The sequence below is a fragment of the Castanea sativa genome, chromosome 1 (genome assembly GCF_040712315.1).
Source record: "Castanea sativa cultivar Marrone di Chiusa Pesio chromosome 1, ASM4071231v1".
Taxonomy (NCBI): Eukaryota; Viridiplantae; Streptophyta; class Magnoliopsida; order Fagales; family Fagaceae; genus Castanea; species Castanea sativa.
Genome location: NC_134013.1, coordinates 70,512,272 through 70,531,025, shown reverse-complemented (window position 1 = coordinate 70,531,025; position 18,754 = coordinate 70,512,272). Strand labels below are relative to the sequence as shown.

The following is an 18,754-nucleotide window of genomic DNA, read 5'->3' as shown; positions in this document are numbered from 1 at the left end:
AAGAATATATTCATGTTAGTCATTAGCACCACAGGAAAATGACAATATGAGCAGTGCAGTCCTTGTAATCAAAGAAGGGAGATGCTACAAATTAGGAGTTTCTTGCTTTCAATTTTTATAGTGTTAACCTAAAAGAACATACTTGAAGACTATTTATCATGTAAATATCTCAAATACAAGGATCATGAAGGTAATGATCTGAAACAACACAATTGCGGAAGAGAAAGATGTGCAAGGTTTGCTTGAAATTAGCTAAACATACCATTTCTATTATAAATCTCAACCACATCTTACATGAAATTCACCTGAAACAAAAGTAGCCAAAACACCAAAAAAATTTACAGCCCATAAAGCAAATGCACCACACACACAATGGCACAATATAATTCTAACGGCAACAGGAACAGGAGCTACTCAACATTGGTACGGGTACCCTTCACATACAGCTTCCCAAAGCCATAATGAGTTTGACTATGCTTTATTAATATGGAAAAACTTTTCCAGAGCCAAATTACCCACTGCAACAAATCATATATCTTACTTATTGTCATAAACACTCTTCAAATACAGGGAATGAAAAATGGATTTCAACCTCTGATTCCCCCCCCCCCCCCCCCCCTTTATGCCAGGTGACTAAATATCATGACTTAAAATAGTAAACATGAATTGAAAAGCATAAATAGATTATGTTACACTACAAAATACTTTAAACCCTTTTAACATGTTTAGATTCAGTATGAGAGATGTTGTCACACCAAATTTCATACCAGCTCATTCTTGCATCATATTTTAACTCACTCAAAGTTCAGTGCTAAACTTCAATTCTTTAACCAAAAAAACAATCTTTGAATCACATCAAATTTTATAGAAAATTAGTTCCATGTGTTTTTCAGTTTCCTCCTTGAAATTTCAGGTCTTAATAACTCCCTTTCTACAATGACTAATACTAATTTTTAAGCTAGTTACTCTCTGTTAGAAGTAGAAGAAAACAACATTGTACTATGTTGTTGCCAGCTTAAAATGGTCATCATCAAGCGCTTTTCCATATTGTATAAAAAATGGTAACTCCAACCTAGGAATCTTATGTCAAAATCTTAATTAAACAGTAAACCAAATAATCCTAAAACCATATTACAGAAGCACTCCATTATATTTTTTAATGGACCAAAATTAAGTCTATTTTGGTCCTTGTTGTCAACCCACTAACAAAAAAGTCTTACGTAACAAACGGAATGCACTATTGGCATTTTAGATGCTAACATGTCCACCAAAATAATATTAAAAAAAATTATTTGGCATTTTAAAATGCTATGTCAGTATTTAAATTAATAAAAAAAAAAGCCAATCACAAAATTTAAACAAAAATTAAAAATAAACATTATTCTAATTTTTTACTTTTCATTTTTTTTTTCGTAAGAAAATTCATTTCTTCTTTCCCCAGAACATGAACTTCATGTTCTTCCTCTCAAACAAACCAGCGAACCCAAAAATTTTCTGGAGAAACAAACACATAGAAAACCCAAAAAATTCAGCTAAAAAACAAAGTCATAAATCTCAAAGCCCTCATTTTCTCAAACCCCAGCAAAATCATCAATTCCCAAAGCCACAAGCACAGAAAGTTCAAAACCAGAAAATCATCAAATCCTAGAAGCCACAACCCGCACTTCTTCAATCACCAAACTCACTTTGAAACCCAGAACCCGACCACCACACTTCTTAAATCACCACCCTCATTCGGTTAATCTTCAACCAAAGCGCCACCTTGAACCCATTTCAACTTCACTAGTTTCGCGTTGGGCCGCCGCCAGCCATGCCGTGACAGCAACCGAATCAATACAAGGCCAATCTGCAAGTCAAGAGTCAAGATCCAAATCAATAAAAGGTTGATCTGCCTTGTGACGGAGGTGGAGGACTGGCTAGAGGGATGAGGAAAATGATGCGGCGGTGGAGGACGTAGAGCTGAAGGCTGAAGCTATTTGGTCTACAAATTATTTTTTTTTTGATTTTTGGGGTTTCAAGGGAGTATTGGTTGATTGGCTTCCAAAATGGTACAGATTTGGGTTAATCTCAAAAACAACTTGGATGTGGGCTTCGGCTATGCATGTGGATTTTGGGAATTTGGTACAGATTAAGGTTATTTTCTTTCTACCAATGGTATTCTTTGTTGCTGGGTGTTCTTATTTGTTGAAGTTTCTTGTGAATATTGTTGTTTGCTGTGATGGGGTTTTGGGTGAGTAGAAATTGAGAGTTTTTTTTTTTTTTTTTGGGGAGGTTTTAGGCTCTGTTTACCGTATGGTTTCTGGGATTTTTTTTTTTTTTTTTTTTTTTTTGGAGTTTCTTTGGTTTGCTTTAAAAATTTCCCACCAAATGGAAAACTAGAACTAATTCAGCTTGAGTCATAACTCTGATTTCTTACTTCTATCGCCTTAAGTGCTTCAAAAATTCACGAAACATGGACAACTTACTTTACTCGAAATTCATATTAATATGTGAAATTAATCTAACATGTTCTGGAATGTTATTTAAATGTCAAAATATAAAAAGAAAAGGAAAAGACCGAAAAGAGCAGCAATAGAAAAGAAGAAGGCAACAAGTGTATGTTTTGATTTGGGGAAGATCATAAGAACAAGTTTCTTACCAAAATAAATAAATAAATAATGAAAAGTAAAAAATGTTTTTAATTAAATGTTTTTTTAATTTTTTGACATGATTTTTTTTAAAATTAAAATGTGACATTTAAAAAATGTCAAATAATTTTTAAATATTATTTTAATAAAAAAAAACTAAAAGTTTTTAGTATTTAACAAAAAAAATTCATGAAGTATTTTAAATGCTAAAAGTTTTAGCATTTTTGCAATACTTGCTACAGTACCATTCTATTGAGAGAACGTACGTTAGCATGTTGCAAAATTAAAAAACTATTTTTTATTCTCTCTTTCTCTCTCCTACCCCTTTTATTTTTTTCTGTTCTCTCTCTCTTCTCTCTCACACGTACATTCACAGAGGCTGGCCATCTCTCTTTTCTTTTCTTATTTCTTTTTTTCTCCTCTCTTCTCTCTGGGTTATCGGCTTTTTAATTCTTCCCTCTGATATTTTTCTTCCCTCTTCTTTCACACTTGTGGAAAGCTTTTTTTCTTTGGGTTTGAGATCGGCATTTCAAACGGTGTGGGGCTGGGATTGATGGCTTTTGTGGCCGCCGGCCTCTCTCTCTTCTATTTATTTCTCTTTTTCGTTTCTTTTTTTTTTTTCCTTTTTGTTTGTCTGATGGCATTTTTGTCTCAGGCGGTGGGTTCTTATGGAATTGGTGGAGGGTTGTGGGGGTGATGGCAGTGCCAGTGGTGGTGGGATGTGTGGGTGGTTAATGGTAGCCTAGTAGGTGATTTGGTTGGTTTTTTTTTTTTATTTAAATAGCTGGGGGTTTTTTTTTAATTTTAACGTGGTGTAATGTTAAAATGGTAGATCATGTATAGCGTATTGTAAAATATTGTGGTAAAATAATAAAATAGGCTTTTAGTGTGTCAAAATGACATACTAAAATAATAAAATAGACTTTTAGTGTGTTAAAATGACATTTTTTATAGAAGAGTTGATGGTAATGCTCTAATAGTGTATTTTGTTTGTCACGTATGACTTTTCTGTTAGTGGATTGATGGCAAAGACCAAAATAGAATTGATTTTCTTTTTTTAGGAACTACATTAGTAGCAAAATGAGATCAAAATAGAAATCGGTTCAAAATATAGGGATCAAAAGTCTATTTTTATCTATATAATATTTTAAAATATATATATATATATAATATTTATAATAGAATTGATATTGCTGCTTATAAAAAAAAAATTTGATGTTAACCAAAATAAAATAAAATAAATATTGATATTGATATACGTATTAAATAATAATACTAAAATAGGCCTAAAATAAATACTCTAAGTCATTGTACCTGTAGTATTCTGATGTGTGGGCACAGCACACAAAACAGAAGAGGTAGAGTTTGAATTTTTGAATGATGTTCACGGGGGTTGTCAAGTGACTTGTCACTTGTCAAGCACACAAAAGGAAGAGAAAGTATATTATAAGATATAATGAATGGGCATATACGCTTATTATGTGCCAAACTATTGTCGGCAGACAGATAAAAAATATATATCTATATTGCTGGTAATCATTCTTTATTAAGCAAAAAGAGAAAAAGTTGTCCATGAGTCAAAGAGCATGTCTCATATGTTTGGCGTCCAAGGAAAAGAAGAGTCAGAGAGCGGTCTCATATGTTTGGCGGTCAAGGAAGAGAAGAGTCAAAGAGCAGCGGCTGGATATTTCTCATATGTTTGGCGTTCAAGGAAGAGAAGAGTCAAAGAGCAGCGGCTGGATATTTCTCATATGTTTGGCGTCCAAGGAAGAGAATGTATATATTATAAGACTAGGCATATGCATTTTGTACTCACACACACTACAGAACGAAGGAAATGGATTCAAAGTCGCAAGTAGCTAATAAGCCTCATGCAGTTTGTATTCCATTCCCAATTCAAAGTCACATAAAGGCAATGCTAAAGCTTTCAAAGCTTCTCCATTATGAAGGGTTTCACATAACCTTTGTCAACACTGAGTTCAACCACCAACGTCTTATGAAATCCAGAGGTCCCAACTCCTTAGATGGCTTGCCTGACTTTCGATTTGAAACCATCCCCGATGGCCTTCCTCCATCAGACATCAACGCCACTCAAGACATCCCTTCTCTTTGTGAATCCATTATGAACAACTTCTTGGCTCCATTTTCTGACCTCCTTGTAAAATTCAACAGTGCAACTTCAGATAATCCTCCAGTTACTTGTATTGTTTCAGATGCTGTCATGTCGTTTACAATTACTGCTGCTCAAGAATTCAAAATCCCTGTTGTGTTGTTCTTCACTCTCTCTGCTTGCAGCGTAATGGGTATTCTGCAGATTCCTTCTCTCATGGACAAAGGCATCCTACCTCTTAAAGGTATAAAAAAAATTGCAAAATCCAATTGAAATCTTGCATTATTTTATTGTAATTAATCATTGTATGTTGAAATCTTTTTTGTCTTTGCAGATGAGAGCTATTTGACAAATGGGTATCTTGACACAATTATAGACTGGATTCCTGGTATGAGAGACATACGTTTGAGGGATCTTCCATGCCGAACCATTGATCCAAATGATATTGTTTTTAGATCTACGATTGATTTAATAGAGAGAGCTCCTAGTACTTCAGGAATTATTGTTCACACATTCAATGAGTTAGAGCAAGAAGTTTTGCATGCTCTCTCTACCATGTTTCCTCATGTATATGCTATTGGCCCTCTAGAACCACAACTCAATCACTTATCCAATGATCATTTGGAATCAATTGGGTATGGTTTATGGAAGGAAGAAACCGAGTGCCTCAATTGGCTTAATTCAAAGGCACCCAACTCAGTGATATATGTGAGTTTTGGTAGCATAGCTGTCATGACACCATCACAATTGGTTGAGATTGGTTGGGGACTTGCAAATTGTAAGCACCCATTTTTGTGGATAATTAGGCCTGACTTAGTTGAAGGCGGATCAACAATTTTATCACCCGAGTTTCAGGAGGAAATTAAAGAAAGAGGTCTAATAACTAGTTGGTGCCCTCAAGAGAAAGTGCTAAACCACCTCTCAATTGGAGGGTTCTTGACACATAGCGGCTGGAATTCCACCATTGAAAGTGTATGCGCAGGAGTGCCAATGCTTTGCTTACCATTCTTTTCAGATCAACAAACAAATTGCAAGTATACTTGCAATGAATGGGCCATCGGCATGGAAATTGACTTTGATGTCAAAAGAGAGGAAGTAGAGAAGATGGTAAGAGAATTGTTGGAAGGAGACAAGGGAAAGAAAATGAAGAAAAAGGCCATGGAGTGGAAAAAATTAGCCGAAGAGGCCACAGGTCCACTTGGTTCCTCATCCATTAACTTAAAAAATTTGGTGAGTGAAGTGCTTTTATCAAAAGGCTAATGTACCCTGCTACCCTCCTTAAGCTTAGGATCTGTTACTCTGCTTGTCTTTAGACTCTCTCTCAATTTGGTCTTTCTTTTTTCAAGTTATTTTTTATATTTTCTTGTTTCCGAGGTTAACCCTTTGTTGTTATTGTTATTGTTAATGTTTTTTAATAATAAACAGAATGTATTATTTAAGATATAAACATTTAGATTTACTGCACTGACACTCTTTGACTGAACCCAATTATATTACATCCTAAACATAGCATTGAAAAACATAAGGACACTGGGAAAAATCAATAGCTCTACTGCTTTGATCTCTACCCGTTGTTGCCAAAATATCAGTGTTATTGATACCATATTTTATTGGCTTTTAAATTTTAATGGAATTTAAGTCTTGTATAAAGAGATTAACAAAATTTTATCTGCCCAAATTTTTTGTTGATTTCAATCAATTTTGATTGGATTAACCAAATTTAACTGAGATTTCCCTGAAATCTGACCATTTGAATCTTTAATTGAAGTAATTTGATCCTGTATTAAATATCGTGAAACTCCCTTCAGTCCATAGTCAGGCTTGAAATGTTCACTACTACAATTTTCTATTGAAATACATCATGGATATTTCTTTTTCCTGAAACATTGTCATATGTTTCTTTGTGGCTTGGCTGATCCCAAAATTTTGGACATAAAAATTAACTATTAATTGTCTTTTTTTTTTTTTTATAGAATTTGATAGTTATAACAACAGGTGAGGAGAGCCTCGAACTTTGATTTTTTTAATAAAAGATTTGTAATTTTTATATAACTAGTTGCAAACTTGTGCGATACACAAGTTTATATTATATTTGAACTATCCCCCTTCTTTTTTGTGAGGGCAATGATATTTTGGATGAACATTTTTAGTGAAAAATTGTTCTTCAATTTTGCATACCCTAATTAAGGTTGAAAAAAAAAGGTGGGGGGGGGGGAGAGGGAGAGAGAGAAGAATTAGCATCATTCCACTACGGAGAAATACATTGTATAGACTTTTTTTTTTTTTTTGTTTGTTGAGAATCACATTGTATAGACTAAAAAGGTGAAGGAAAAAGCAGTGTATTATAAAAGACAAAGTTCTCTAACTAATTTTGCTGTTAAACACTCCATGTCTCCATAGCAGGTACGAATCCATGTCTAGACATTTTTAATGCAAAATTTTCTTCACCTTTGCTTACCATGAGGTGCTTAGCATAAAAAAAATAATAAGCATTCTACAACAAAGAAATATACGGTATGGAATGAAATGGCAAAAAAAAAGTTTATTACAACAGTCATCGGATAAAGTTCTATTTTGATTCGAACAGCCTCTTCTTCAACTCCTTGATTTGTTTTCTCAATGTTTTGATTTGATCTTCCAACCCAAACATTTTATGCTCATATGAATCCAATCACTTCTAACCATAGTTTACCTCTTTGTAATTTTCCCAACCATATAAAAGAAGAAACTAAACTGATAACATTTAATTATATAGTAAAATACAAATTGATAACTTAAGAAAAGAATATATTCATGTTAGTCATTAGCACCACAGGAAAATGACAATATGAGTAGTGCAGTCCTTGTAATCAAATAAGGGAGATGCTACAAATTAGGAGTTTCTTGCTTTCAATTATTATAGTGTTAACCTAAAAGAACATACTTGAAGACTATTTATCATGTAAATATCTCAAATACAAAGGATCATGAAGGTGATGATCTGAAACAACACAATTGCGGAAGAGAAAGATGCGGAAGGTTTGCTTGAAATTAGCTAAACACACCATTTCTATTATAAATCTCAACCACATCTTACATGAAATTCACCTGAAACAAAAGTAGCCAAAACACCAAAAAAATTTACAACCCATAAAGCAAATGCACCACACACACAATGGCACAATATAATTCTAACCGCAACAGGAACAGGAGCTACTCAGCATTGGTACGGGTACCCTTCACTTACAACTTCCCAAAGCCATAATGAGTGTGACTATACTTTATTAATATGGAAAAACTTTTCCAGAGCCAAAATACCCACTGCAACAAATCATATATCATACTTATTGTCATAAACACTCTTCAAATACAGGGAATGAAAAATGGATTTCAACCTCTGATTTTTTTTTTCCCTTTATGCCAGGTGACTGAATATCATGACTTAAAATAGTAAACATGAATTGAAAAGCATAAATAGATTATGTTACACTACAAAATACTTAAACCCTTTTCACGTGTTTAGATTTAGTATGAGAGATGTTGTCACACCAAATTTCATACCAAAAGCTCATTCTTGCATCATATTTCAACTCACTCAAAGTTCAGTGCTAAACTTCAATTCTTTAACCAAACAAACAATCTTTGAATCACATCAAATTTTATAGAAAATTAGTTCCTTGTGTTTTTCAGTTTCTTCCTTGAAATTTCACGTCTTAATAACTCCCTTTCTATAATGACTAATTTTAATTTTAAGCTAATTACTCTGTTAGAAGTAGAAGAAAACAACATTGTACTATGTTGTTGCCAGCTTAAAGAGGTCATCATCAAGTGATTTTCCATATTGTATAAAAAATGATAACTCCAACCTAGGAATCTTATGTCGAAATCTCAATTATATTAAACAGTAAACCAAATAATCCAAAAACCAAATTACAGAAACACTCCATTATATTTTTTAATGGACCAATAGTCAATAAGTTTTAGCCCCTAGTTGAAACTCTTAGGTTACTCTAGATCCCAAATTCATCAATGGCTTGTTATCAAATAGGATTATAGAAATAACAAAAAAGTTCTACAAAATCCTAAATATAACTTCTCTTTAGACACTAAAATTATTGGAAAGAAGAGATTTTTGTCGAAACTCTTCGGTTACTCTGACCACCTCATTGCGTGATGCCCAAGAACAATTCTCTAGGGAGAAGGCACAATTGCAATCTGATATTTCAAGTTTGTCAGAAAAGCAGACCTTGTTTGATGCTACGCTCAAAGAATGGGAATTGAGAAGTGGATCATTAGAAAAAGAAATAAGGCAATCTAAGGCTGAGAAAGTAGAACTGAAAGGTTTGCATGTTTCCCATGAGATGGCTTTGCAAAGTGAGATCAATCAATTGAAGGATGAACTCATTGAAAGGAGGGAAAATGTGGAAATTTTGAATAAAGATTTTGTCGGACTCAAACTGAAATTTGATATGCTAATGAAATCCAAATTTCATTGGGTGAACCCTTTGCATAGCAGCATAAGCTTCCATGGCAGAAAGCCCTGGAAAAAATGGCACATTGTCACTGTCTTCTCTATAAGAGCTCTAATCTTAATTTTGCAATCAGACTTTTGCAAACCAAGAACTGAGAGTAATTTGGTAGATAGAACCATAGAACATGAAAATACATGTTCTTCTCACTAAGACACAAATAGCTTAATTAACTTTATGACTAATCAACAACAGCAGGGTGTGGAAATTTTTACCAAAAAAAGAAAAAGAGTATCTAACTATCTGGTAGGAAGAAAGTTACTTATGTATCTAACCATAAATCAACAAAAACATGAGAATCTAGTTCAAAGTATTAATCTTAACCAAATATTGATATCACAATTCACAACAAAATTTAAAAGAAATCTGTAAATAGCATAGTACGTGCATAAACAATTGGGTGCCACACATCCAATAAAAAGTTCAGTTTAAGCATTTCTTCAAACACTGGTGTTCCAATAATAATCTGCCAGAATTGAAAACCCAAAAGGAAAAAAAAATGAAAAATTAGTGTTTCAATACCAAAGAGAGAGGGAGAAAGATTAGGTACTGTTGTCCATGATGTACCTTTCTCCATATTCATCTGGCCAATCTGATTGCTAAAGAGGATAATGTCAACGTTGTTGAAGCTCTTTGTGATGAGCTCTTCAATTGTGTACTCGTGGCACTGCAAGGTTGAAAGATAAGTGGAATGAAAAAATTAAAAACAAAACTAAAAGATACATGGAGACCATATCAATTCATACCCGGTGTTTTGTGAGTTCATTTGAACAATGGTGTAGTTGCTAACATCACAGCAAAAGATTGATTCATAATCTATGTCCATTGCATCTTTGGTTGTCCCCATATACCCAAAACTGCTATTGAACTTCTAACTTAGAAGACCCACAATATCAAACCTCCCCCAAGCTGCCAATGACTAAGATACATCAGTAAATACTATTTAATCTACAATATATTAAACACAAACTGATATTAATAGAAAAGGATGAAAAAGAGAGATAGGAATGTGTTCATAACACCCAAATGAACTCACTGAAAGTTGTTCAAACACAAACCCAACGGAAAGAATGACCTAATATACAAACCCATGACCCACATCTACATATGCAAACATATTACTTCAGAATATTTAGAATTGAAGTTTATTTGAGTTGAGGTCAGAAACAATAACAAATCTTATGAAATTCGCAGGTTTAGCTATGAAAAATTTGAGTCCCATATTGTTATTTGTAATGATTTTAAAAAAGCAAAAGCTAGTTTATCCACCATTCTAAAACCCCAATAAAAACGATTTTTGTAATGGGTTTAAAAAAACAACTATTTTAACAGATTTACGTATTTAATTGTAATTTACAAATAACATCAAGTTTTGTTAGGTTTCTATATCTGGAAAATATAGCCCATCTTTGGCAGTAACTCAATTAAATACACTTTCCAACCTCAATCCTAAATCTAAAATAAAAGAAAGCCAACAAATTCAAACTATTCTAAGTCTGAATTAAAAGAAATGAAAACAGAGCTGAAGTCTAGAACCACATATTTACTACACTGTTGACAAAGTGACCCTCCTCAGCCAAACAAAAAATCTTAAATGTTTACATCTCAGCACCAACAAACCAAACAAAGAAAAATATTAAATGTTTCTTATTCATATTTCTGAGATCAAAGATTTATAAACCCATCAAATTTCCTGTCATGCATGGGCTAGAACACAATTTCAAAAAAATCATACACTCGAAACTGGTCCTTGCAGTAATAAAAATCTGATAGTGAAGGAACATTAGAAAATTCTATATTGGTAAGGGAAAAATCCTAAAATTAAAGTAAAAATATCACTAACCATTCTTTAAAGAGACAAAGCCAAAGTAGAATTTGATCTTCTATGGTTCTCCCCCTGAGTTCAAGAAAAAATAATAGAGAGGAAAGATCAAAATAAATATATAATGAGTTTTAAGTCTGCAAAGGGATTGAAGCCTTCTCTCCAATCATAAACTATTAAGCTTAAAATGCTTTTTGAAACTGAAAACACTGGCAAATTTGACACTAAAGTCTGACATCTAGTGGTAAATTTTGAGAAGCCACCACCACAACTAATCCTAATGATTTTTAAGGATTCTGCAAAGGGATAGTAGCCTGCTCTCCAATGATAAACTATTAAGCTAAAAATGCTTTCTGAAACTAAAAACATAGCCATTTCGATGGAGATCCCATATAAGGACAACCAAGCAATGAGTTGCAAACAAAAGCAGGATCTACATCATATTAGAACAGCACCTTCCACAATAAAATAATTCATGACAGCTAAAAATTGAAACAAAAAAAGACATTTTGTTGAGTATGCTTCAAACAAAACAAAGATGGAGACTATTTCAAAGCAATATTGGGTCCTTTCTGCAAGAATTTAATGCAAAGTCAACCGCACAATTCATGAGTTGCCCGTTAATGGAAACTGAGACAGTGCCTTAAAGAGGATACCTAGTTGTCTTCTTAGCCAAACACAGTTCTGAGTACAAAAAATCCAATCCAGCCGTAGATATAAATATAAATAGAAAAGGCAAACAACTGATACAACAAACAAACAAACATAATCCAGAACCAGAACAAACAGAACCCCCCTGAAATTAATTAGGCTCAGTTTGGATGCCAAGAAAACCAGACAAAAATTTATATTTTAAATTCTTTTAATATCATATTCTATTGTATTCTGGTTTCCTCAACTAAGTTAAACGATATCCCCCACCCCCAACCACCCAAAAAAAGACGAAAACTTTACCATCAATAGAACTAAATTTTCTTTCTTTTCCACATTTTCTCAGCGACCAAACAGAATATAAAGGCATATAAAGTCCAAAAACAAATCTGATAACGAATATACAGAAACCACAACATTAAAAAAAAAATTAAAAAAAAAAGGAAATACACTTGGTGGTTTCACGAATCCATCAATGCCGCACCGTTGCAGTCGATTTTGAAGATGAATTCAGCCATGGTACCCACGAGGTGATGGCTAGTGGGGTCTGTTGGGGGGTTTTTTTAAATATTTATTTTTGGTTACTACCGGCGGTGGTGATGGCATCTGATGACGGTCGGTGAAACTTTTCTAGCGGTGCCGGCGATGGACGTTAGTGGTGACCGGTAATAAAGGACTGGTGATCGGGGCTATTAAGACCAAAACCCATATCGGGGAGAAAAAAAGAAAATAGATCGGTGGACTCCATTGGCGGACTCGATTGGCAGTGCGAACTGAGAAATAGAACCTGAGAAGAAGATATTGTAGTCACTCTCTCTCACCTGTATAATATATACTAGCATCGTCACACGTATAATGCACGCCTGAGATAAGACTTTTTATTATTAATTTTATTAATATTATATTTTTTCACTTATTTTAATTTAAAATTTACACTTACTTTTTCACAAAAATTGTAGATTTAAAACCACTAATATGGCCAAAAAATATAGCTAACTCTAAAAAATGAACACAAAATAACATTGAAATATGTTTAGTTTCTTTTTTTCTTGGGTTTTTTTTTATGTGATATGCTGCAGATTTTTTTTTTTTTAATAGGAAACCGTGGGTGAGATTTTTTTAAAGAAGGCAGGGTAGTTTTAATTTTTAATTTTTACCAAACTTAGGACAGGTGTTTTTTAATAGAAATGGGAGGGTGGTTTTTTTTAGAAGGTGGGATGGTTTTTTTTAGAAGAAAGTGGGGATTGTGGAGAGTTTTTATTTTTTTCACTCTTTTATTTTTTTTTTTTGGTTAGTAGTCCTATTTTGTAGATTTTCTATATATATATATATATATAATTTTTATTTTGAAAATCTAATTTATAAGTGGATAAAGAAATTTAAAAATTAATAGGAGAGTGGTCCTATTTTTTAAACAATATTTCAGTGGGAGTTAAAGTTGCATTTTTACAGGATTGTCCTTTAGTTTTTTCTTCTACCATTGTTATTAATACCGTTTCGAACCCCGTTTCGGTTTGTCTAGTGAAATGGAATATTTCGGTACTGGCCGATTTCGGCGTACCGCTTTAGGGTGTTTCGGGGTTTCTAAAAATTAAATTATATATATTCTTGTAAAACATAAAATTGTCAATTCTAATAGATAAATAAGTAAATTTCAAATAATACAAATCATTTAGTCTTAACTCTTAGGTCTTAAACATCAATTTAACATCACACAATAAGAAGATTTACAAGACAATAACTAAACATCAAATAATACAAAACATTTAGTCTTAACTCTTACATAAGCCCATAATAACTAATAAGCCAACAAAGTTTATAACATAATATTACTCCTCCTCATCATCATCCATGAGAGAAAGATCAAATTCATCATCAAAAGAACTCCCACAAGAACTACCAACACCCATTGGAAGATTTGTCAAGTCATGTTCATTGTTGTTGTCATCATCATCGTCGTCATCAACATAAATAGTTTCAAGTTCAACATCCTCTTCCACATTCACTAGGGCTGCTGGTTCATTAAGACAATCCCAATTTATGTCATCTGGATTAAGAAGTGCAGGTTCTTCAGCCACCCAATCTCCCATCAAGTCAATGGCATCCAAGCTTATAGGATCCAATGCATACTTATTCCTTCGAATGTTCCTACCAATGAGAATATTAAACATTAGTAACATTTTATAAATTATAATTATTTGAAAGTACATTTCATTTACATATGAGTAACGGTGATAAATTTACCTTTGTCGAAGCCTCAAATTATAATGGACAAAGACCAAATCATTTACTCGTTTATGTTCCAATCTATTTCTCTTCTTTAAGTAAACATATTCAAATGTGCTCCAATTTCTCTCACAACCAGTTGCACTACAACATTGACTTAGCACACAAATGGCAAATGATTGTAAATCTGGAGCTCCAAGGCCAAATTGCTCCCACCATGAAACTACAATAACAAATAAAAATATAAAATAAGCATTGCCCATGTAATCTTACAATAACAACTATAAAGGATAAATAGACATATTGAAAGGAAATACTATTAAATTATTAATGTTTACCTGGATTTAGTCTCTCTCGTTGGCGGATTGCTAGTGATGTGCCAAAGCCACCAATTGACTTTTTGTACTCATCAAGTTGTGAACTTATTTTGTCTTGAATGTCAGGATCGGGAACCAACCTCATTAGAGTGCTTAGCAACCCTCTTTGAACTTCATTTTGCCTTTTAAATGAAGGCCTAAAGTAAATTGCAGGATTAAGAAAGCAATCTGCTGCATGCAAAGGACTATGAAGTTGTTTGTCCCATTTAGCATCAATAACTCTAATATAATGTCCATACAAAGAAACTTTGTTCTTTAACCTTCTTTTTATTTCTTCTTTTGCTTTGTCCATTGCTTTATACAAGTACCCCATAGCAAGTTTCTCATCCCCATCAACAAGACGAAGTACTCTAACTGAAGGCTCACTAACTTTCACTATGTGCTTGCATTGAGACCAAAACGAATAATCTTCCAAAACAATTTTACTAATCTCCTTCCCAATGGCAGTCTTAGCATGGGGGCATGAAAGCCATTTATCACTAGTGAACATTTGTCTAAGCTCTTTTTTAAACCTTAGCATGCTTTGTAGACTAAGAAGTTAGTGGCAAACCTTGTAATTGCAGGACAACATAACTCTCTTCCATTTGTAAAATCTTGCCTCATCAAGTCTAAAACAACTCCATGGTTGTAAATGAACTTTGTTATCTTTTTTGCCTTCTTAATTGCTTCATCAACAAGAGGGGACCACTTAGGATTAGCAATATTCTCCAACATCAAGTCTATGCAATGAGCTACACAAGGAGACTAAAATAAAGTACCATACTCCTACTGTAATTTTTTTCCAGCTTTTTTATAGGCAGAAGCATTATCTGTAATCAATTGCACAACATATTCCACACCAATTTCTTGAACAACATAATCAAATATATTGAACAACGTTTCAGCATCCTTTGTAGGGCCTGAAGTGTCAATAGATTTCAAGAACATGGCACCCCTTGGACAATACACCAAAAAATTCATTATTGGTTGCTGTTTTTGATTTGTCCACCCATCAGACATCACTGAACAGCCATATACTTTCCAATTATTTTTTATATCTAACAAAAAATCATTAACTTCATGCACAACATTTCTCAAAAGGGGTCCCCTCAACTCATAAAAAGAAGGCCCCTTAAATCCCGGCCCAATAGCAGCAATGAAATCTATCATAGGTTGATAATAGGGTGATTGAGATGCATAAAAGGGTACATTAAAATGATACCACCATCTTGCCACATTCATTTTTGCATTATCAATCATTGCTTTTGTAGCCAAAGCACTTCTCATAGAGGGTTGAGCACCGGAGGTTGTTCTAGGAGCAAAATAACTCTTAATTTTATTCTATCCTCTTATTTGACCTATATCAGTGTCAACATCTTTTCCCCTAAATTTTCGTTTGCCTAATGTTTGAGGGGGACTCTTTTCACCAACCCTAACCTCATCCTCCTCCTCCTCCTCCTCCTCCTCATCAATATCAAATGGATCACCATATGGGTTCCCAATTTCTAACTGAATCCTCTTTTTGGTTTTTTTAGATTTTTTTAAGTCTTCAATTATTTGTTTCATTTGAAACCTAATATCAAATGAAACAACTTTACATGATTCAACTTGACCCCTAATCCCAACAAGATGATACTTAAGTCTAGTAATACCACCCCCTTTGATCAACTTATTACAATGCAAACATATAGTGTTATTTTTTGCGTTAGGCACTGCACGGGCATGAGCCCCTGCGGGATCCTCTGATCTTGCAGAAGCAGAGGCCACAGAAGCAGAAGAAGTACCAGCTGAACTATGATGATCAACCATAGTTTATTGTTCAATGAAATATAATGAAATTCAATCAAATGCAGAAGCTAAAATTTAATTTAATTTGCATGAAGTGAATGAACAAACAAATTACATATCTTAAATGAACAAATCACATATCTTAAATACACTTAATCACATATCCGAGAGAAAAAAAAAGTTTATGACAATCTGAGAGAGAAAAAAAAATCTATGACAATCCGAGAGAAATGAACAAACAAAAGACTGAAGCTTAAGTTCTTATTTCTTAACAAACGAAATACCCATCAGTTAATCACATATCTTAAGTTCTAACTCCTAAGTTCGTAAATCTTAAAAGTTAAAACAAATCATAAGAAATCTATGACATTTTTTTTTTTTCAATCCGAGAGAGTGAGAGTAGAGAAAGAATACCTAGTTGAAGCTTCAATCCGAGAGAGTGAGAGAAAGAGGGAGTCACGAGAGAGTGAGATTGATGAGCATAGCATAGAGACTCCACAGAGAGAACGACGGCAGTGAGTGAGGGATTTAAGAGCAAAAGAATGAAAGAAAAGAATAGGAATAGAAAGAATAGAAAACATTAGGTTTTTTAGACTTTAGTGAAGTCCAAAACGGCGTCTTTTGGACCTTTACTTTTTTATTTTTTATTTTTTATTTTTTTTCCCATAGCAGGCCAAATCCTGTACTGGTCGAAATTTACATTTCGGCCGGAATTGGCCGAAATTGTCCGGAATGGCCGGAATGGACCGAAACTGCCCGAAATCTGACCCGAGGTAGAACGTGGGGTATTCTGGTATTGGTTTACATACCAGAACAAAAAATTCCGGCCGGAACGGAATCAATAACAATGGTCTCTACTTAAACATAAGGCTGTAGGAGTAATTTTGAACTAAAAAGTGAGGAATCTAAACAACGGATGTCCCTTAAATAATAGTATAGATAAGAGAGAGAGAGAGAGAGAGAGAGAGAGAGAGAGAGAGTAGAGTTTGTAGAGATTACTCAGATTACATAATATATTAGGGTAGACAGTATTTGACAAAAAAAAAGGTGAAGTTAAGAAAAGTTTTTGTTAATAGTGCAGAACAAATTTATAGTGTAGTAGTGGGATTGTGTTAGTGGGTCAGTGCAACACAAAGACAAAGAGATAAATAAAGGCAGACCAAAGACAAAAAGAAAAAAACAAATCATATAATATACAAAATTGTCACACAAATTTAAGAAAATAACAGTGATTCACTTGTGCCTATTGTTAACTCATAATGCTAAATTAGATAAATTTATAAATTGAAAAGAAGTGAGAAATACTAAATTTATAATTAAATGCATCATGCATATTACCTAGATTCTAGTATTTGTCTTTAGTTAGTAACTGATAGGGTATGATAAAGTACCAACCCCGACATCGTCCATATAAGTCGTCTAGGATAAGGCCAGCGAAGCAAGGACTATGAAAACATCATCAATGATTATCTTGTCTATGGAGGAAGAAGCTTGGACGAGATTCGTATGATCAGGGAAACAAAGCCACGTCGTCTCGTCCTGGAGAGCCACAAACCTCATCCTGAACAAAATCCATCCATAGATGGAACGACCTTTGTTCCTAAGCAAGGTATGCTCAACAGGAAGATCCTTGGACGAGGCCTTCACACTTAGTAAAATTCCCGAGTGTGTTATAATTCCTTATTACACGCATAACTTCCAGTAACCATTGTGTGAGAAATATATAACTCCTAAGCAGTTGTGGAAGTTATCTTTGAACCCTCACACCTCCTCGAATCTAGGGGAGGTTACAAGTTTGATAACTGTCTTTAGGACACTATATAAATGTCCATTCAGACCAAACGAAGGTACGTTTTACATTTCCCAAAAAGTTGAAACTCCGAAATTATAGAGAGAAAACTAACTTTGCCATCGGAGGGTTCTTGGCCGGCAGCCCCAGTTACCTTTGATTGCTTTTCTTTCTTTTTCAGACCACCGGGACAGTAAGTAGTCCATTAAAGTTCGAAATATCCAGCCTACTGATTTTCTTCGCATCATCAATAACAACAACTGTTTGTGAGATGATGCATATGATTCCTATTTTATTTGTAGATCATGAAAAAATCAACTATAATGATTGATTTTTTCAAAAGAAAATATTCAAATTCTTCCGAAATCAACTAAGTGGGATGGCCAACAATTAATGTTGCTATTCCAATTCTAGAAAATGTGGATGCGTATTTTGCTATTCCAATGATTTTTGGGTATTTGTCTTAATTGATAATTTATTAATACTATATGGATGCGTATTTGAAATTTTTTTTGCACTCTCTCCGGCCCCCCAGCTTGAAATCCTAGGCCCGTCCCTGCTGGAGGAGGTGGAGGCATTGAGTTGTGGGAGAGAATGGTCTAGGTTGTGGAGAGAAAACTGATAGTGAAAGAGGGAAAGAGTATCGAGTTTCAAATTAGAGTTGCAATTTTGCATCATGTCTCCTAAATTATTTATTTTTAAAGAGTTTTATTTCTTAATTTCAGAATCAAATGTGGGACCACATCATAAATATTCATCCAAGTGAGTTATTAAATTCAAAAACCAAAGAGTTTAGAATAAATGAATCGTTAAAAAAATGGACAATTTACATTTTATACCTAATAATATCCTTACAAATTTTTTTAAAGAGTTAACA

At 33.7% G+C, this 18,754-nt stretch overlaps 2 protein-coding genes and 1 long non-coding RNA gene across 6 annotated transcripts; 1 reads left to right on the top strand and 2 right to left on the bottom strand.

Moving 5' to 3' along the window:
• Positions 1-248: 248 nt before the first annotated feature.
• LOC142610566 (uncharacterized) lies at positions 249-12,521 on the bottom strand. 4 transcript variants are annotated; one of them, XR_012839837.1, is made up of 6 exons: positions 12,203-12,521; positions 11,089-11,142; positions 9,992-10,154; positions 9,813-9,912; positions 7,825-8,037; positions 249-305 (listed from the first exon to the last, which is right to left on the bottom strand). It is a non-coding gene; the product is annotated as an uncharacterized LOC142610566 (long non-coding RNA). The 4 variants fall into 4 exon arrangements; XR_012839838.1 differs by lacking the exon at positions 249-305 and having other exon boundaries at positions 7,200-8,037; positions 12,171-12,502; XR_012839839.1 differs by lacking the exons at positions 249-305; positions 7,825-8,037; positions 12,203-12,521 and adding an exon at positions 9,547-9,711 and having other exon boundaries at positions 11,089-12,154.
• On the top strand, positions 4,425-6,184 carry LOC142610559 (7-deoxyloganetin glucosyltransferase-like). The gene is made up of 2 exons (XM_075782398.1): positions 4,425-4,981; positions 5,072-6,184. The coding sequence occupies exons 1-2, from the start codon at positions 4,465-4,467 to the stop codon at positions 5,995-5,997; spliced, it is 1,443 nt and encodes a 480-aa protein (XP_075638513.1). The 5' UTR covers positions 4,425-4,464; the 3' UTR covers positions 5,998-6,184.
• Positions 12,522-13,547: 1,026 nt separating the features above from the next.
• On the bottom strand, positions 13,548-14,811 carry LOC142633410 (uncharacterized). Its single transcript, XM_075807649.1, has 3 exons — positions 14,283-14,811; positions 13,963-14,167; positions 13,548-13,866 (listed from the first exon to the last, which is right to left on the bottom strand). The coding sequence occupies exons 1-3, from the start codon at positions 14,809-14,811 to the stop codon at positions 13,548-13,550; spliced, it is 1,053 nt and encodes a 350-aa protein (XP_075663764.1).
• Positions 14,812-18,754: the final 3,943 nt, after the last annotated feature.